General features: G+C 34.7%; 1 protein-coding gene across 5 annotated transcripts in view; it reads left to right on the forward strand.

The window, feature by feature from the left end:
* The window catches only part of LOC145307440 (uncharacterized), a 39145-nt gene that overhangs the window by 12513 nt on the left and 12795 nt on the right, over positions 1-13837 (forward strand). For 3 of the 5 annotated variants that reach the window (XR_013875468.1, XM_080149882.1, XM_080149884.1), the window contains exons 8-16: positions 996-1084; positions 1507-1628; positions 3260-3377; positions 4787-4848; positions 5154-5198; positions 5359-5444; positions 9986-10060; positions 10364-10458; positions 13618-13710. Coding sequence is in view for 4 of the 5 variants with exons in the window: in XM_080149882.1 (XP_080006008.1) it covers positions 996-1084; positions 1507-1628; positions 3260-3377; positions 4787-4848; positions 5154-5198; positions 5359-5444; positions 9986-10060; positions 10364-10458; positions 13618-13710 (785 nt within the window). In the remaining variant the exon portion in view is untranslated. The remainder of the gene's footprint in view (positions 1-995; positions 1085-1506; positions 1629-3259; positions 3378-4786; positions 4849-5153; positions 5199-5358; positions 5445-9985; positions 10061-10363; positions 10459-13617; positions 13711-13837) is intronic. The other 2 variants (XM_080149883.1, XM_080149885.1) reach the window with 2 other exon arrangements.

Below are 13837 nucleotides of genomic sequence, written 5' to 3' on the forward strand. Positions count from 1 at the left end.
AAGAACTCTATATTTTATTTATTTTATCCCTCCTACCACACATTTTTAAAAATTTTTTTCACCAAGGAGAGGGGGAAATGGAAAAAATGTTTTCAGTTTTCTTAATTTTTACATTTTTTCCCCCTCCAACCACTTATTTTTTATTTTTTTCCCCCCCTGAGCAGGGGATCCCATGTAAAATATACACCCCTGAAAACTTTAAAATATGAGGTTCGCCGAAACAAGGATGACAACATCCATAAGAGCGAACCTCTGAAAGGAATCATCATGCAATGTTTGAAATTGATAGGACAATTTTAACCTGTTAAAATGAACAAATACAGCCGGACGGACAGACCGACCCTAATTATAGAAATTAATAGTTTCGCTTTTTAGTATTTTTTTGTTTATGGAAGATTGTATTTAGGTACGCCTCTTACTTAACGCAAAATCGTATAGAAAAACATATATATGTATAGTCTTTATAGTATAGGGTATAGTCTTTTTCGTTGAAGTTGAAGAGGCTTAAGGGGCGTTTAGTCGTATTTTCACATTAGTTTTTATAGGTTATTTTAGATTAGATTGGGTTAAGTTGGGTTTACGTGATCGCACCGCAGGGTTAGAGCCCCCCCGCAGGGGCTAGAAATTATGGAAAAGCTACTGTGAAAATACGACGTAACGGCCCTTAAGAGGCGATGCCACGAAAGGGACTATACCCAAACATTTTAATTAAGTTGAGGGGTATAATAGTTATTTCTCGCATCGTATTATAAACGGCTTTCCGCGGATATAGAATGTACATTTATAAGATTAAAACTAGTTTTTTAGACCCGAGGTGCCGAAGGCACCGGCTAAAAAAAATGGTTTAAATCTTATGATTGTACATTTTTACATTCGTAGAAAGCTGGATATAATACAATGCTAGACATAGTTTTTTCGTATGGATGAGAACCGGTTCCTATCAACCGGATTTGAATGAATACGAGAAAAATGAGTATTATTGTTATAATCTCTAGTATGACGAAGGTGCCGGTCAGCTGGATAATCTCAACATCAATGGAATGATGAACATCCCAGCTGAGATGCTCATGTCACTTCTGGATCAAGGAACGCTATTCTAATAATAATTTTAGCAACGCAGCTCCGCTGTTATTAGCAGGGTTCTTAAGGGATAAGTCAATAGATGATAATAGTTATTTCTCGCAACGTATTATAAACAGCTTTCCGCGGATATAGAATGTACAATTATAAGATTAAAACCAGTTTTTTTTTAACTCCGAGGTGCCGAAGGACCAGGCGAACTAAATTGGTATCAATCTTATGAATTTTATTTTAAAATTCGTGGAAAATTGTCTGCATTACGATGATATACCTAATTTTTCAGTATGGCTGAGAATTGAACCGGTTCTAATCCAGTGGATATCAATCGGTTTCGAAGCCATACTGGAAAAAAATCTTAAGTTTTAATCGGTTAAATCGTCGAAAAAAACAGAAATTTTCAAAATTAAAATGGCGCACTGCAATGTCAGAGCAAGCTGAGAATGGGGAGGACTATGGCGACTATGATGACGATTACGAGGATGAAGATTATGATCCTAACTACATGGAGGGAGCTGATGATGGAGATGAAGATATGGATTTCAAGCCACGTAAGTTTGATGAATATTCACGAAAAGTTTTGAAATTAATGTACATTCCCAATGATGAAACACAAATAATGGTTGAAATGTTTGGACACTAAATTTTAATTACTAACCAATTAAGGTGTTTTCTCCATATATCTTTATGTGCACCGTAGATCTTTACATATTGTTCATTCATGCTAAAATTGTAAAATTTACCTAAGGAAGCACTAGGGTTGGGCCGGATACTTTTTTGGCCGGATACCGGATATCCGGCTGATTTCAAATGCCGGATATCCGGTATCCGGCCGGATATCCGGCCAACGCCGGATATCTTGCTAATATCCGGTTATCCGACAAATTACCGGATATCCGGCCGGATAACCGGCAAAATTACCAGATATTAAAGTAGTAAAAAAAATTTCTTCAGAAATCTTAAATAAATTTACATAAAGTTAAACTTATTCAGAAAAAATGTTCTTCTAGCTTCAATAATAAGAAAATTATAGCCATTTAAGATTTTAAAAAGCAGAGATTTTTGGTGTAAAGTATAAAAAATTATAGAGCCGGATATCCGGCCGGATAGTTTCAATATCCGGATATTAAAAATGGCCGGATGTCCGGCCGGATATCCGGCCACACCGGATATCTGGCCCAACCCTAGGAAGCACTAAACACCAGCACATAAAATGACATGTTCACATTAATCTAAAACACATAACAGGATTTACTAATTTTGATATCCACATATAAATATTTAAAAACCCCAGTAATCTGCAATAAACAAAAGCCAAATTAATAATCATTTAGAATCTTATTTACATGAACATAACATGAGAATATATTTAATTTAAGCAACATAATTAACTTATTATCATTAACGACTATGCTTGGTAGTGAAGAGTCCTCGTAGGCATGTATGATGTCGTCCTCTTTTGTAGTTTTACCAATTAACCAGGAAAAAATATGCGGTTCTCTAAATTAAGTTTAAATGCATTTCGTGCAACTACCACTTTAATGTAAAATAGATTGTGATATGACCGGGGATAAGACAATGAACGATTAATATATCCTGTAAATCCCCATTTTTTTATGATAAACAAAATTAAAACTTCTTTTGATTACAATTAGGGGTTGAAATGATTGGACAGTAACACTATTAAACCAACCAGTCAAAAAATGCATTAAAAGTCTCCAAAGTTGCTATGCTAACGAATAAGAAAACGTTATTATAAAACTTTGGGGACTAGTGTAATAAACACCGCATTGTCCCCTCTCTCTCTCTCTGTATATAACTAAATTTGTCCATTTGTCCCAGGGAAGGAGGGGACATTATCAATTTTTACTGAAAAAATGGAATGCTATATTTGACTTTCAGCTGATTTTTGAAACTGTGAAAGGTTAATTTCCCTTAAGTTTTTTTTTTTAGCAGAGAGATAGGGAGGTCAATGAGCTGTTTATTACACTAGTCCCCAAAGTCCTATAATAACGTTTTCTTATTCGTTGGCTTAACAACTTTGGGGACAACTTTGAGGAGTAAGGAAAGTAGAAAAATTGTCTTAAACTTAGATAAAAGAATTTAATTGCCTAAATCCAAAATCTTGAGCTAAAGTCAAAACACTCTTACTACTTTAAATAATTGTTCTTCTTGTTTATAGTGAAAGAGCCTAAGAAGATGCGTAAACCGCGAGCCAAGGAGACGAAACAGCGGGTGAAGAAAGAGCCTGAACTCGACGCTGACGGTCTGCCCATCAAACAGCGGCGGGCCAAACGTTACAGGAAAGTTGCTCAATTAAAGTAAGACATTTTTAGGGCCAATAACTAGGGTTGGCAATCCGGAATCCTGCAAATTTTGGAGCAATTTTGGATTTCGGAATTCGTTATTTTAATAGCGGATTCGAATTGTTAATTGTCAGGTTAAAGTTAGTACGTCTTGAGTTTTTTTTGTCCAAATATATATTTAATTCATTTTGGCCGCTTTAGGGTCTAGAAATTGAAAAGCTACTGTGAAAATATAAAAACACGCAGCTTTAGATTATTCACAGTACCCGGTAAATTTAATCCTTCAATTTATTTTAAAAAGGCCTTTTAAAATATTGCTAGAATCCTTAAATCCGTCAAAAAAATAAGAATCCGGAATCCACGGATTAATCCGTTCATTTTTGGGCGGATTTTTGTGAGAATCCGAATCCGGTCCAAAAATTGGACGGATTGCCAACCCTACCAATAACATACCTACTTTAAAATGAGAACACTATAGTCAACACCAACAATACTAAAGGGTTTTTAAAAAACCAATCGCTTTATTTTTTTCCCCATAGGTTTTAATCTTACAGTTTTAGTCTAAAAATAATTTTTAAAAAGCCAATTTATGAGAAAACTATTGAATTTTGAATCTAATCAACTCTCCAGAGTACTTCAGCTTGAGACCTAGCCCTTGAAGAGAATTTTTCTATACATACATGAGGATTAAAAAAGAACAAACCGTCCTAAGTAGATACTTGAAATCTTGTAGATAGACCCCATAATGTTATGAATTTTTTTATGGTGCATGTAAAGACTTTTCCATAGACACCTTAACCTAACACAATCCTAGCCAATTTGGCATCAAAAAGAGAGACCTGTCAAACATCTAGAATAAGACAGAGCTATCTAAATCTGTTTAAGCTATTGCACACTTTGCTTAACCAAAATACATTTTACTATATATAAAAAGATAACTCATTATTATACATTTATTTACTTAACTTATTGCATGATGTTTAATACATGATAACTACATATTGACTGCCTTAAAGCAAAGCCTTGAATACCAATGTGCGCTTCACTATACGTGGAGCTGGTTGTACATTTTTGCAATGATGCAAATATATTTGCAACAAATCTTTGACAAAACCGCCTCATAATAAAAGATCTTGTGACAAAAATCGGGGAGTGGGAGTTTGCAAGTCATTACTATGCACAGTTAGAACTTCCAGACAAAGGATTTGCATTTGTACATTTGTAAAAATGTACATTCCAATGATGGTTAACAAAATTCCCCCTTGTGATAAAAATAATATTGGTTGAAAATAGTTTTTATTTTTATTGTCGCCAAAGTTTTTTATTCAACTTATGAGTACATGTGTTTATAAAACTTTGGGTACCAGTTAAATTTCTGAATTTGAGCAAATTGGAAATTTTTTCAGTAATATAAACAAGTACAACACTCCGACACCTTGCGACATCTGCGGCAAGACTTGTGCAGGTAATATTATTTTTCCCATGCTCCTATGAATTTTCCCACGCTCCTCAAAATTTTCTCATGCACATAGAAGAATTTTCCCATGCTCCAATAAATTTTATCACTAAATTCGGATTTCAAGTGCAATTTGCGCATTGACTTTGAGATGGTTGCATTAACCCTCTACCCCCTCCCTCCCTTAAACAAAGAAAAACTACCCTTCCCCTCCCCTTTTTTAAAGTTTTGATAGTTTAATGGGGAGGGGTTAACAGTGCTCAAATCTTCCTCACCGCTATACAATCAACTACAATCTCTTTCTGAATTTGCAGGTCCTAGAAGATTAGCAGAGCACATGGCTAGGAAGCATGACCCTAGTAACTATGAATTTTCTCACAAATCTCTAAATTTTCTCATGCTCCTTTAAATTTTCCCACAAACATACAAATTTTTTCACACCCATATGAATTTTCCCCACGCTCCTATGAATTTTCCCACGCCCCTATGAGTTTTCTCACGCTCTTTCTGAATTCTTAGGTCCTAGAAGATTGGCAGAGCATATGGCTAGGAAGCACGACCCAACCAACCCCAAGAAGGACAAGCCAAAGACTAACAAACCACCCAGGAAAACACACATACTTTTTGATTTGGTAGTTCATTAAGTTGACTGTCGTCCAAACGTTTCGATTCAACCACTAATTGTAGTCTACAGAAGGGGTAATTTTTTGAAACATCATTGTGGATTTACGTGTGTGTGTGTGTAGCCATTTCATCGGTCTGGTTCAGGGTTGCCATCTAGCTGTAGAAATCTTGCTACTTTTCTCGGTTTTTTCCAAAGGTCGATAGGATTCAGATCTGTACGGTTGGAGTTGCAGTTGAAAAGGTGGGGGACATCATGAGGGGAAACTTGACAAGCTGGGCATTTGTTGTCAATTTCTTCGTTGATACGGTGATTGTAGTCATTCACTTTAGTGCTAAAACCAGATCTGAGTTGGGACAGAGAACAGCGGGCCTTTCTAGTTAGTGTGTTCTCTGATTTACTAATTTCTGGGGGTTTGAAGTTGAGGACTCTGTTGTTCTTATATTTGCTTTTAACAGTTGCAATGGTTTTTGTGTGCAGAGATTTAAGGCCTCTTTTTAACTCTGGTTTATTTGTAATAGGAGTAATGCGTCTAATTTCGTTTTTATATTGAAGGGCAGTTTTTTTCATTTGTCTTGGGTCTGGGGGGCGATCCAGGTGTTTCTGTCCAGGGTGGCCAGGTAAGTGTGAAGCGAGCAGGAATTGTTTGGTAATAAGCTGAGCATGGGGTTGTAGGGGTAGAACCTTTGTTTCTTGATGGAGATGATCTATGCTGGACATTTTTAAGCAGCCAGTAGCTATCCTAAGAGCTTGATTTTGGATAGTTTGTAAATTTTGCCATTGACTAGGGCTAATTATAGAGCTCCAGATGGGACACCCATATTCTAAGACACTTCTGCCAATAGATTTATAGGTGTTGACTAGGGTTTCTTTATCCTGTCCCCAGTCTGATCCAGCCAGGCATTTCAGGATATTAATCTTTGGTTTAGCATTATTAATGGAAGACTGAGTGTGATGACAAAATTTATGGAGCGAGTCAAATACTACTCCTAATAACTTTGGCTTGTTTTCAAGGGAGATTAAATTATTTCTAAGAAAGACTTGAGGGTGTATTTTGTAATCTTTGGTATCGGGTGAGAAAAGAGTGACTGTAGATTTTTCTGGAGAAACCAGGAGTTCTCTTTCATCCAGAAAATCAAGTAGTTTATCCAGGTATGCATTTATCTTGATGGTTAAAGCCTGGATATCAACGCCAGAAGTGTATATGGAGATGTCATCGGCATATTGGATAATATAGATATCTTCTGGTGGGTCAGGAATATTTGCAAGGTAAAAGCAAAAAAGAAGGGGGGAGGTAACTGCCCCTTGAGGTACACCTGTGCGGACATTCCTGGATGTTGATAGTTTATTTCTAAACTGTACTTTAGATTGTCTACCTCTCAGGTAACAATTTAACCATCTTTTAAGGTGTGGTGGAAGGTCAGAATCATTAAGTCCTTTCAAAAGCTTATCGTGATTTACCATATCAAATGCTTTTGAAAGGTCAAGTTGCACGAGCAGAGTTCTGTCAGGGGGTAGATTCTGATTAAAACCTTTACATACATGTTCGTTGAAATCATGAAGAGCTGTGATGGTAGAGTGGTTTTTCCGAAAACCATGTTGAAAAGTTGGAACTTTAAGATGGTGATCCAAGGTTGGAAGCACAAGGCGCTCAAGTATCTTGATTGCAGGACAGAGGATGGAAACAGGTCTGTAGGATTTAGAGTCAGAAGTATCTTTGCCAGGTTTTAAAAGTGGGAAGATTATTGATTGTTTCCAAATTGCTGGTATTTTGCTGGAATTTAAGGAGAGGTTGAATATTTTGGTTAGAAAAGAAATACCTTTATTTCCCAGGTGTTTAAGGTGTAAATTGGTGATGTTATCAGGACCTATGGCTTTTGATGCTTTACTTTTCTTTATAGCTTCTTTAGTTTCGTCATCAGTGTGAGCATGTTGGTTATCAAGGTTGTTTTTTCTGATGTTATCTGTGATGATTCTGCTTTCTCTGGAACTTTTGTGATGAACTACAGCTGAATATTGTTTGTTGAAATTATTTGCAATTTTTACAGGACAGGAAATATATTTGCCTTTAAATTTGATTGGTCTATTGCCAGTGCTAGCAGATTTGCCGTTTAATCTTTTAATTAGTTTGAAAAGTTTGGAAGAGCTAGGCCTAATTTCTTCCACAGTTTTTCGCCATTTTTCTTTTTTGTGATCAAAAATCAAAGAGCTAATTTCATTATTTAGACGTTTTATATCTTCAGAAGTAGGATCTGTGGATCTTAGATTATCCCTGGCCTCCATTTTTCTTGCAGCCTCAGTAGGAATCTCAGGGTAGACCTCTTTGATTCTTCCCTTTGGAATGCAGAATTTGGAGACTTTGTTGACTATTTTTCTGAAAACTTTTTCAGCTTGATAAACATCATTAGGTTCCGGTTGTTTAGAGAATTCTTCTTCTGTGAATTTGGTAAAGTCATCCCATTTGGCTTTGTTAAAGTTGACAAAGGTTTTCTTTTCACTGTAGGATTTATCAATTGTGGCGGAAATGGTGATAATAATAGGAAGATGGTCTGAACTGAAAGTTGTAGAAGTGTCCCATTCTGTAGCTGGTAGAAGGGTGTAGCTAGCAAGAGAGATGTCTGGAGATGTAGGTTGGCCATTAGAAGGCACTTTTGTAGCTTTTTCAGTGTTAAGTACTCCAAAGTTAGAATTTCCAATCTCTTCAGCAAACAAGCTTCCTCTGGCATCTTGAAGAGAGGAGTGCCAGAGAGCGTCGTGGGCGTTAAAATCTCCTAGTATAAGAGCGTCAGAGTTGGTAAAATATTTATCTATGCTTGGAATATAACCTTGGGTACAGCTGCCGATTGGAGGGATGTAAATGTTTGCAATTGTCAGATTTGAAATTTTAATGGCTTGGAATTCAATATGAGGATCTTGAATATCTGGTAGCTCTTGGAATTTGATGCTGTTATGGATAAGAAATGCCACACCTCCACCAGCATCCCTTGTTCTGTCTTTTCTAATTAAAGTGTAGTTGCCAATGTTGTTAATTTGTGTATCTTCATTTAATTTAGTTTCTTGAAATGCAGCGATTTTTATGTTTTTCTTCTTCATCCAGTTAATTATTTCTATGATTTTATTACGAAGTCCATTGCAGTTGAATTGAAGTATTTTAATATTTTCAGTGACAGGTACAGAGGTTGTTGTTGGATTTATGCATTTTGGACAGCACCAGGTGTTCTTATTGTATTCTCGTAAGTTGACAATTTGGCTACAGTTATTCTGTTTCCTGATATGACACCAAGCCTTGCATTTTGAACAAAGGGCAGATTTTGTTGACCAGTTTACTTTAAGGTTGCATACGGGACAGATGTTAGGATTAAAAGGTCCAGGATTAGGTTCTACTCCGGCCATAAGAAGAAGTAGTTGGATTAGACTAGCAGGTAGGGAGGTAAGCGAGAAAAAACTTCATTAGTAACAGTAATGAAGGCTTGATGGCATCTCCTGATGCAGATGATGAAGTGGAGTGGACGAAGAACTTTGCAACCTCTGATGTTCTGAAGTTGGTAGATGCACCGCGGACAGGCTTCTTCTCGGCATCCGTGGATTTACGTCAATTATATCGGCCACTAGCTTGTCACTTTAGATTCCTACAGTTTTAATTATCACTGCCAACATAGTAACATAAAAAAATCTATCAAATAGTTTCAAATAAAAATGCAACTACTATTTCCATGTCGAAGATGATCTATTAAGAGAATACTGTCCGACTGACGGACAGAAGGACAGATATACTGCTAAACTTTCTAACCACTAATCTCAAAAAAAGGCAGAATGTAATTGCAGAAGTCTATACAAAATTGGTAAGTAAATTTGGTTGCAAGACTGCTTAAATACAGCCTACGATTTTAGGACATAATTACATTTTTAGGTTTTGATTATAGAGATGTTTCGCTTGTAACATTGTACCTTATTGAAATAGGAATCAGTATTCCAAAAGTTAGATGAATTTGATTGGTTTATTAATAATTTTTTTTTTTGCTACACTTCCTAAATCGTACCTAACTGTAATAGGAATCATCATATAAAGGTTTAAATCTCTAGGACAATTCAAATATGTTAAAATTAACGAAAAGAGCTAACCAATTATGTGTCAGGGAGAGAGAGGGGACAATGGGCTGTTTATTACACTAGTACCCAAAGTTTTACAACAAAGTTTTCTAATTTTTTGTGGCCTAACAACTTTGGGGACTTTAGTGATTTTTGATTGGTTGGTTTATTAAGCTGAGTGGTTAAAGTTTTTAAATACTAAAATTATGCTACAAAAGGGATAATTTTGTGTATCATCATTGGGATATACATGAATTTATCGGCCATTGTCTTATCCCTTTAGATTCCTTGTAAATTTAGTTAAAATAATTGTTTAGGCACAGTATACCTACAAATCTCTTTAATATTGAAAAATAAAAAATCTTCCAATTAAAAAAAAAATCTACGTAATAATTTAAATTCGAAGATTAAAGAAATATGTGTTGTGTCCCCTGTAGGACCAAGTGGACTTGCAAGCATTGTGACGCTGTATTCTCTACCCATGAGGATATTAAGAAACATCGTGCAGAGGTATTCATTTTTCTCACACTTCGATAAATTTTCCCACCTTCCAATGAATTTTCCCACGCTCTATTGTGACGCAGTATTTTCAGCTCATGAGGAAATTAAGAAAAATCGTGCTGAGGTAATGCATAGTAGACTGACAGACGGGTCGGGGAGGGAGGGGATATTTGGCTGTTTATTACACTATTAACTACCTAACCAATTTAATCTACAGAAGGGATAACTTTGTGTATCATCATTGTGGATGTACATCAATTTATCAGCCTTTGTCTTATCTCTTAATAATAATAATCCTTTTTATTTGTTTAGAATCACGCGCCTCACATGATGATGGAACTGTGCCTGTTCTGTGGTAAAAATATCAACAAATATTCCATGAAGAGACACATGCTAACACATACTTCAGGAACTAATACTTAAAAAATAACATGTTTATTAAACTCTTCCTCAATCACGAAACCTAGTTAAAATAACCTAGACTTATCGTAGTAAAGTACCTAACATGTTTCTTATAATTTCAGCATCACGAAACCTAGTTAAAAAAACATGTTTTCATAACTCTTCCTATATCACGAAACCTAGCTTAAACTAACATGTTTTCAAAATCTCTATCACGAAACCTGGTAGGTATATTAAGGTAACATGTTTCTTATAATTTCAGCATTAAAACCTAGTTGAAAATAACATGTTTTTGAAATCTCTATCACGAAACCTGGTAGGTATTAATGTAACATGTTTCTAATATTTTCAGCATCAAGAAACCTAGTTGATAATAACATGTTTAAAAAATCTTTGTCTATCACGAAACCTAGTATTCAAATAACATGTTTTCAAAGCTCCACCTCTATCACGAAACCTTATGTGTAAAGTTAACATGTTTTCTAAAATCTTACTCAATCATTCTAATAATTTCAGCATCATGATACCTAGTATTATCAATAATATTAAATGTTTCTTACCTAGTCAATTTTGTGTTGTAAAATTCCTATGGGAAATTTCAAAACTAACCATAAAACACAAAAACCATAGAATTTAATTAAGACATAGCGTTTAAAGAAAATAAGGAGTCTTTTTTTTCTTTTTTTTTAACTGACTCTAAATATGGAAAAGGCATTTAAACTTTGGACACACTGTGTGTGACTTATTATTGCTGTTGCCGTTAATTCAATGAGTTGTAGAATTGTAAATAATATTTGCTGACTGCAACAATTATACTCATTAAGGAAGCTAAATTTGAGTGTGATAAATTGGCTAAATTCAAGGTTCAAAACATGAAGTTGCTTTTGACTAAACCTTTCTTAACCACTCTGTACCTTTTAAGTTTGCTTTGAATATTAAAATCTCAGTTTTTAAGCCTTTCAACTGTACTTTTAAAACTAATAATAACAGACAAAGATCTTAAGGATAAAACAATGGGCAAAGGATTAAATCTCAATTAAAAAAATTTACCCCATCTGTTTATCAATATAGTTGATCATTGAAAGTCTGAACTAACTGATCAAGATTTTTAGACAACTAAAAAAATTTTAAAAGTTTTGGGTGCCAATATGAGTTAAATGTTTTGGGTACCAATAGCAATATGAGTTTAAATGTTTGGGTACTGGCCAATGTCCTCTTATTGCCTGATCACAGCATGAAAAAAGCTTAGACTATCATGATTATCTAGGTATACATTTAAAATAAAGGAAATAAATCTACAAAATTTTAAAATAATGTTCTCTTAATAGTTGTCTTAACAACTTTGGAGACTTTTAATGGATTTTCATTAGTTGTTTTATTAAGTTAAGTGTCCTAGCGTTTTAACAACTAATTTTAATCTACAGAAGGGGTAATTTTCTTTTTTTTTCATTGGAGATGTACATTGTACATTAATTTATCGGCTATTGTCTTATCCCTTTAGATCCTTGCATAAGTACAGACCCTAATTCTAGGGTATCTGTGACCTGCTGTTGTGTCCTGTCATTATCCAGGTTCCAGGTTAGTTCACAGGATACTTAAATTTGGTAAGAATCATGTCTTGCATTATATTATAAACTAGCTTCATTGGTATGGGGCAATATCTATAAAAAAAACTGTTGCGCGATTTTTAACAAATCATGCCCTAAAAATCGGTTTTTGGAAGTGCCTTATTTTAAAAGATTAATAACTAGACCATAATGGCAAATTTAAAGAGTGTGCAAAAATGCATACTTTTTAAAGATAAAGCAATACTTTTATTAGTTTAATGAAAACAGCTGTATTATTTCTTTTTAAAATTTTTGTATCCTGTGTCTCTTGGTTGTTTTACTAGAAAGATGGTGGGGGGGGGGGGAAGCATTTTCTTACCAAATATGCTGAATTTTTATATGTGATTAATCTCGCCTGAAAATGAAGAAAAAAGTTCTCTGGCGTGTGCCCAAATTGCCATGGTTATTACTTAAGTATTTACGGGGAGGGAGGGGACATTGGGTTGTTTAATTACAGTATTCCAAAAGTTTTCTTAACATTATGAAAATCTTACCTACCTTTCTCAGGGGTTATATAATCACATGAACAATCTTATTATTATTTGTATGAAATGTGGTTTTTCCCCTTACTTGTGTTTCTAAAAGTAGGTATCTAAAATGTACTCTCATATGTATTTGCTTTAAAAAAAAACCTCTTTAAAAACAAGCTTCAAACATATCTAGACATTTTTTTTGTGCCACTTTTGACATTTTGGGGCGGCCTTAGTTTGCCCTTTCAAAAACATTTTTGGCTTGGAAAAAGCATTGAGCTTTGTTTAACATTTTTGATAGTACAAGATTATTTGTTGATGTCAATATATTTTTGTTACACTCTCCTTGACTTTCTTAGTGGACCATGTTAAACCTCCTCGCCCACAATTACTTTACATAGAAAAACTTATCTCTAATCTAAATTAGGATTCTGACAAAACAATTTTTGGTGAACTTCTATTAATTTTCCCCCTTCATACACATCACCCTTTTGTTTGCATCCCAAAACCAGTTATACAAGTTATATTAAATTGCTCAATCATGTCCCCACAATAAGTTTTGTTGATGGTCCACTAACCATAGGAGGGAAATTACATTTTTTTTTGATTTTAAGATCTTAAGGTAGATGAGATAGACAAAGAAGAAAAATTCAGGATAAAGGTTGCCCCCGGCTTCTGTGGGGGTGAGAATCAGGTTTAATCTCACCCCCTTAAAGGTCTTTGGTGAAAATTGTACCATTAGGTGCATGTTTTAAAAGATTAAAAACAGGAAACTCTAAAGGTAGGGTGAGAATCAGGTTTAATCTCACCCCCTTAAAGGTCTTTGGGTAAATTGTACCATTAGGTGCATGTGTTAAAAGCTTAAAACAAAACTGCAAAGTTACGGTGAGAATCAGGTTTAATCTCACCCCCTTAAAGGTCTTTGGGTAAATTGTATCATTAGGTGCATGTGTTAAAAGCATAAAAAACAGGAAACTCTAAAGGTATTATATAAACCTGTTTTAATTTCGAAGGAACCCTATGTAGTATGACAGGATCATAGAATCCCTATTCCCCTAATCCTGTTATTATTTTTAAGTATTCTTTTAGACATCAGTTGTAATATTTGTTATGAAAAGTTTGTAACAACTAATGAGCTAGATATGCATATGAAGAAACATGAAGAGAATCCAAACTTTAGGCACGCTACAATTTTGGTTGCTTGCTTGCATAGACCCATTACTTTGGTTTGGATATTTTTGGTGATTAAAAAAGGTTTTAATATGTCAGATATTGTGTAGTTTTGTTTTTAAGAGGTTTATAAGATA

The sequence above is a fragment of the Acartia tonsa genome, chromosome 15 (genome assembly GCF_053477335.1).
Source record: "Acartia tonsa isolate MP-2025a chromosome 15, ASM5347733v1, whole genome shotgun sequence".
Lineage (NCBI taxonomy): Eukaryota > Metazoa > Arthropoda > Copepoda > Calanoida > Acartiidae > Acartia > Acartia tonsa.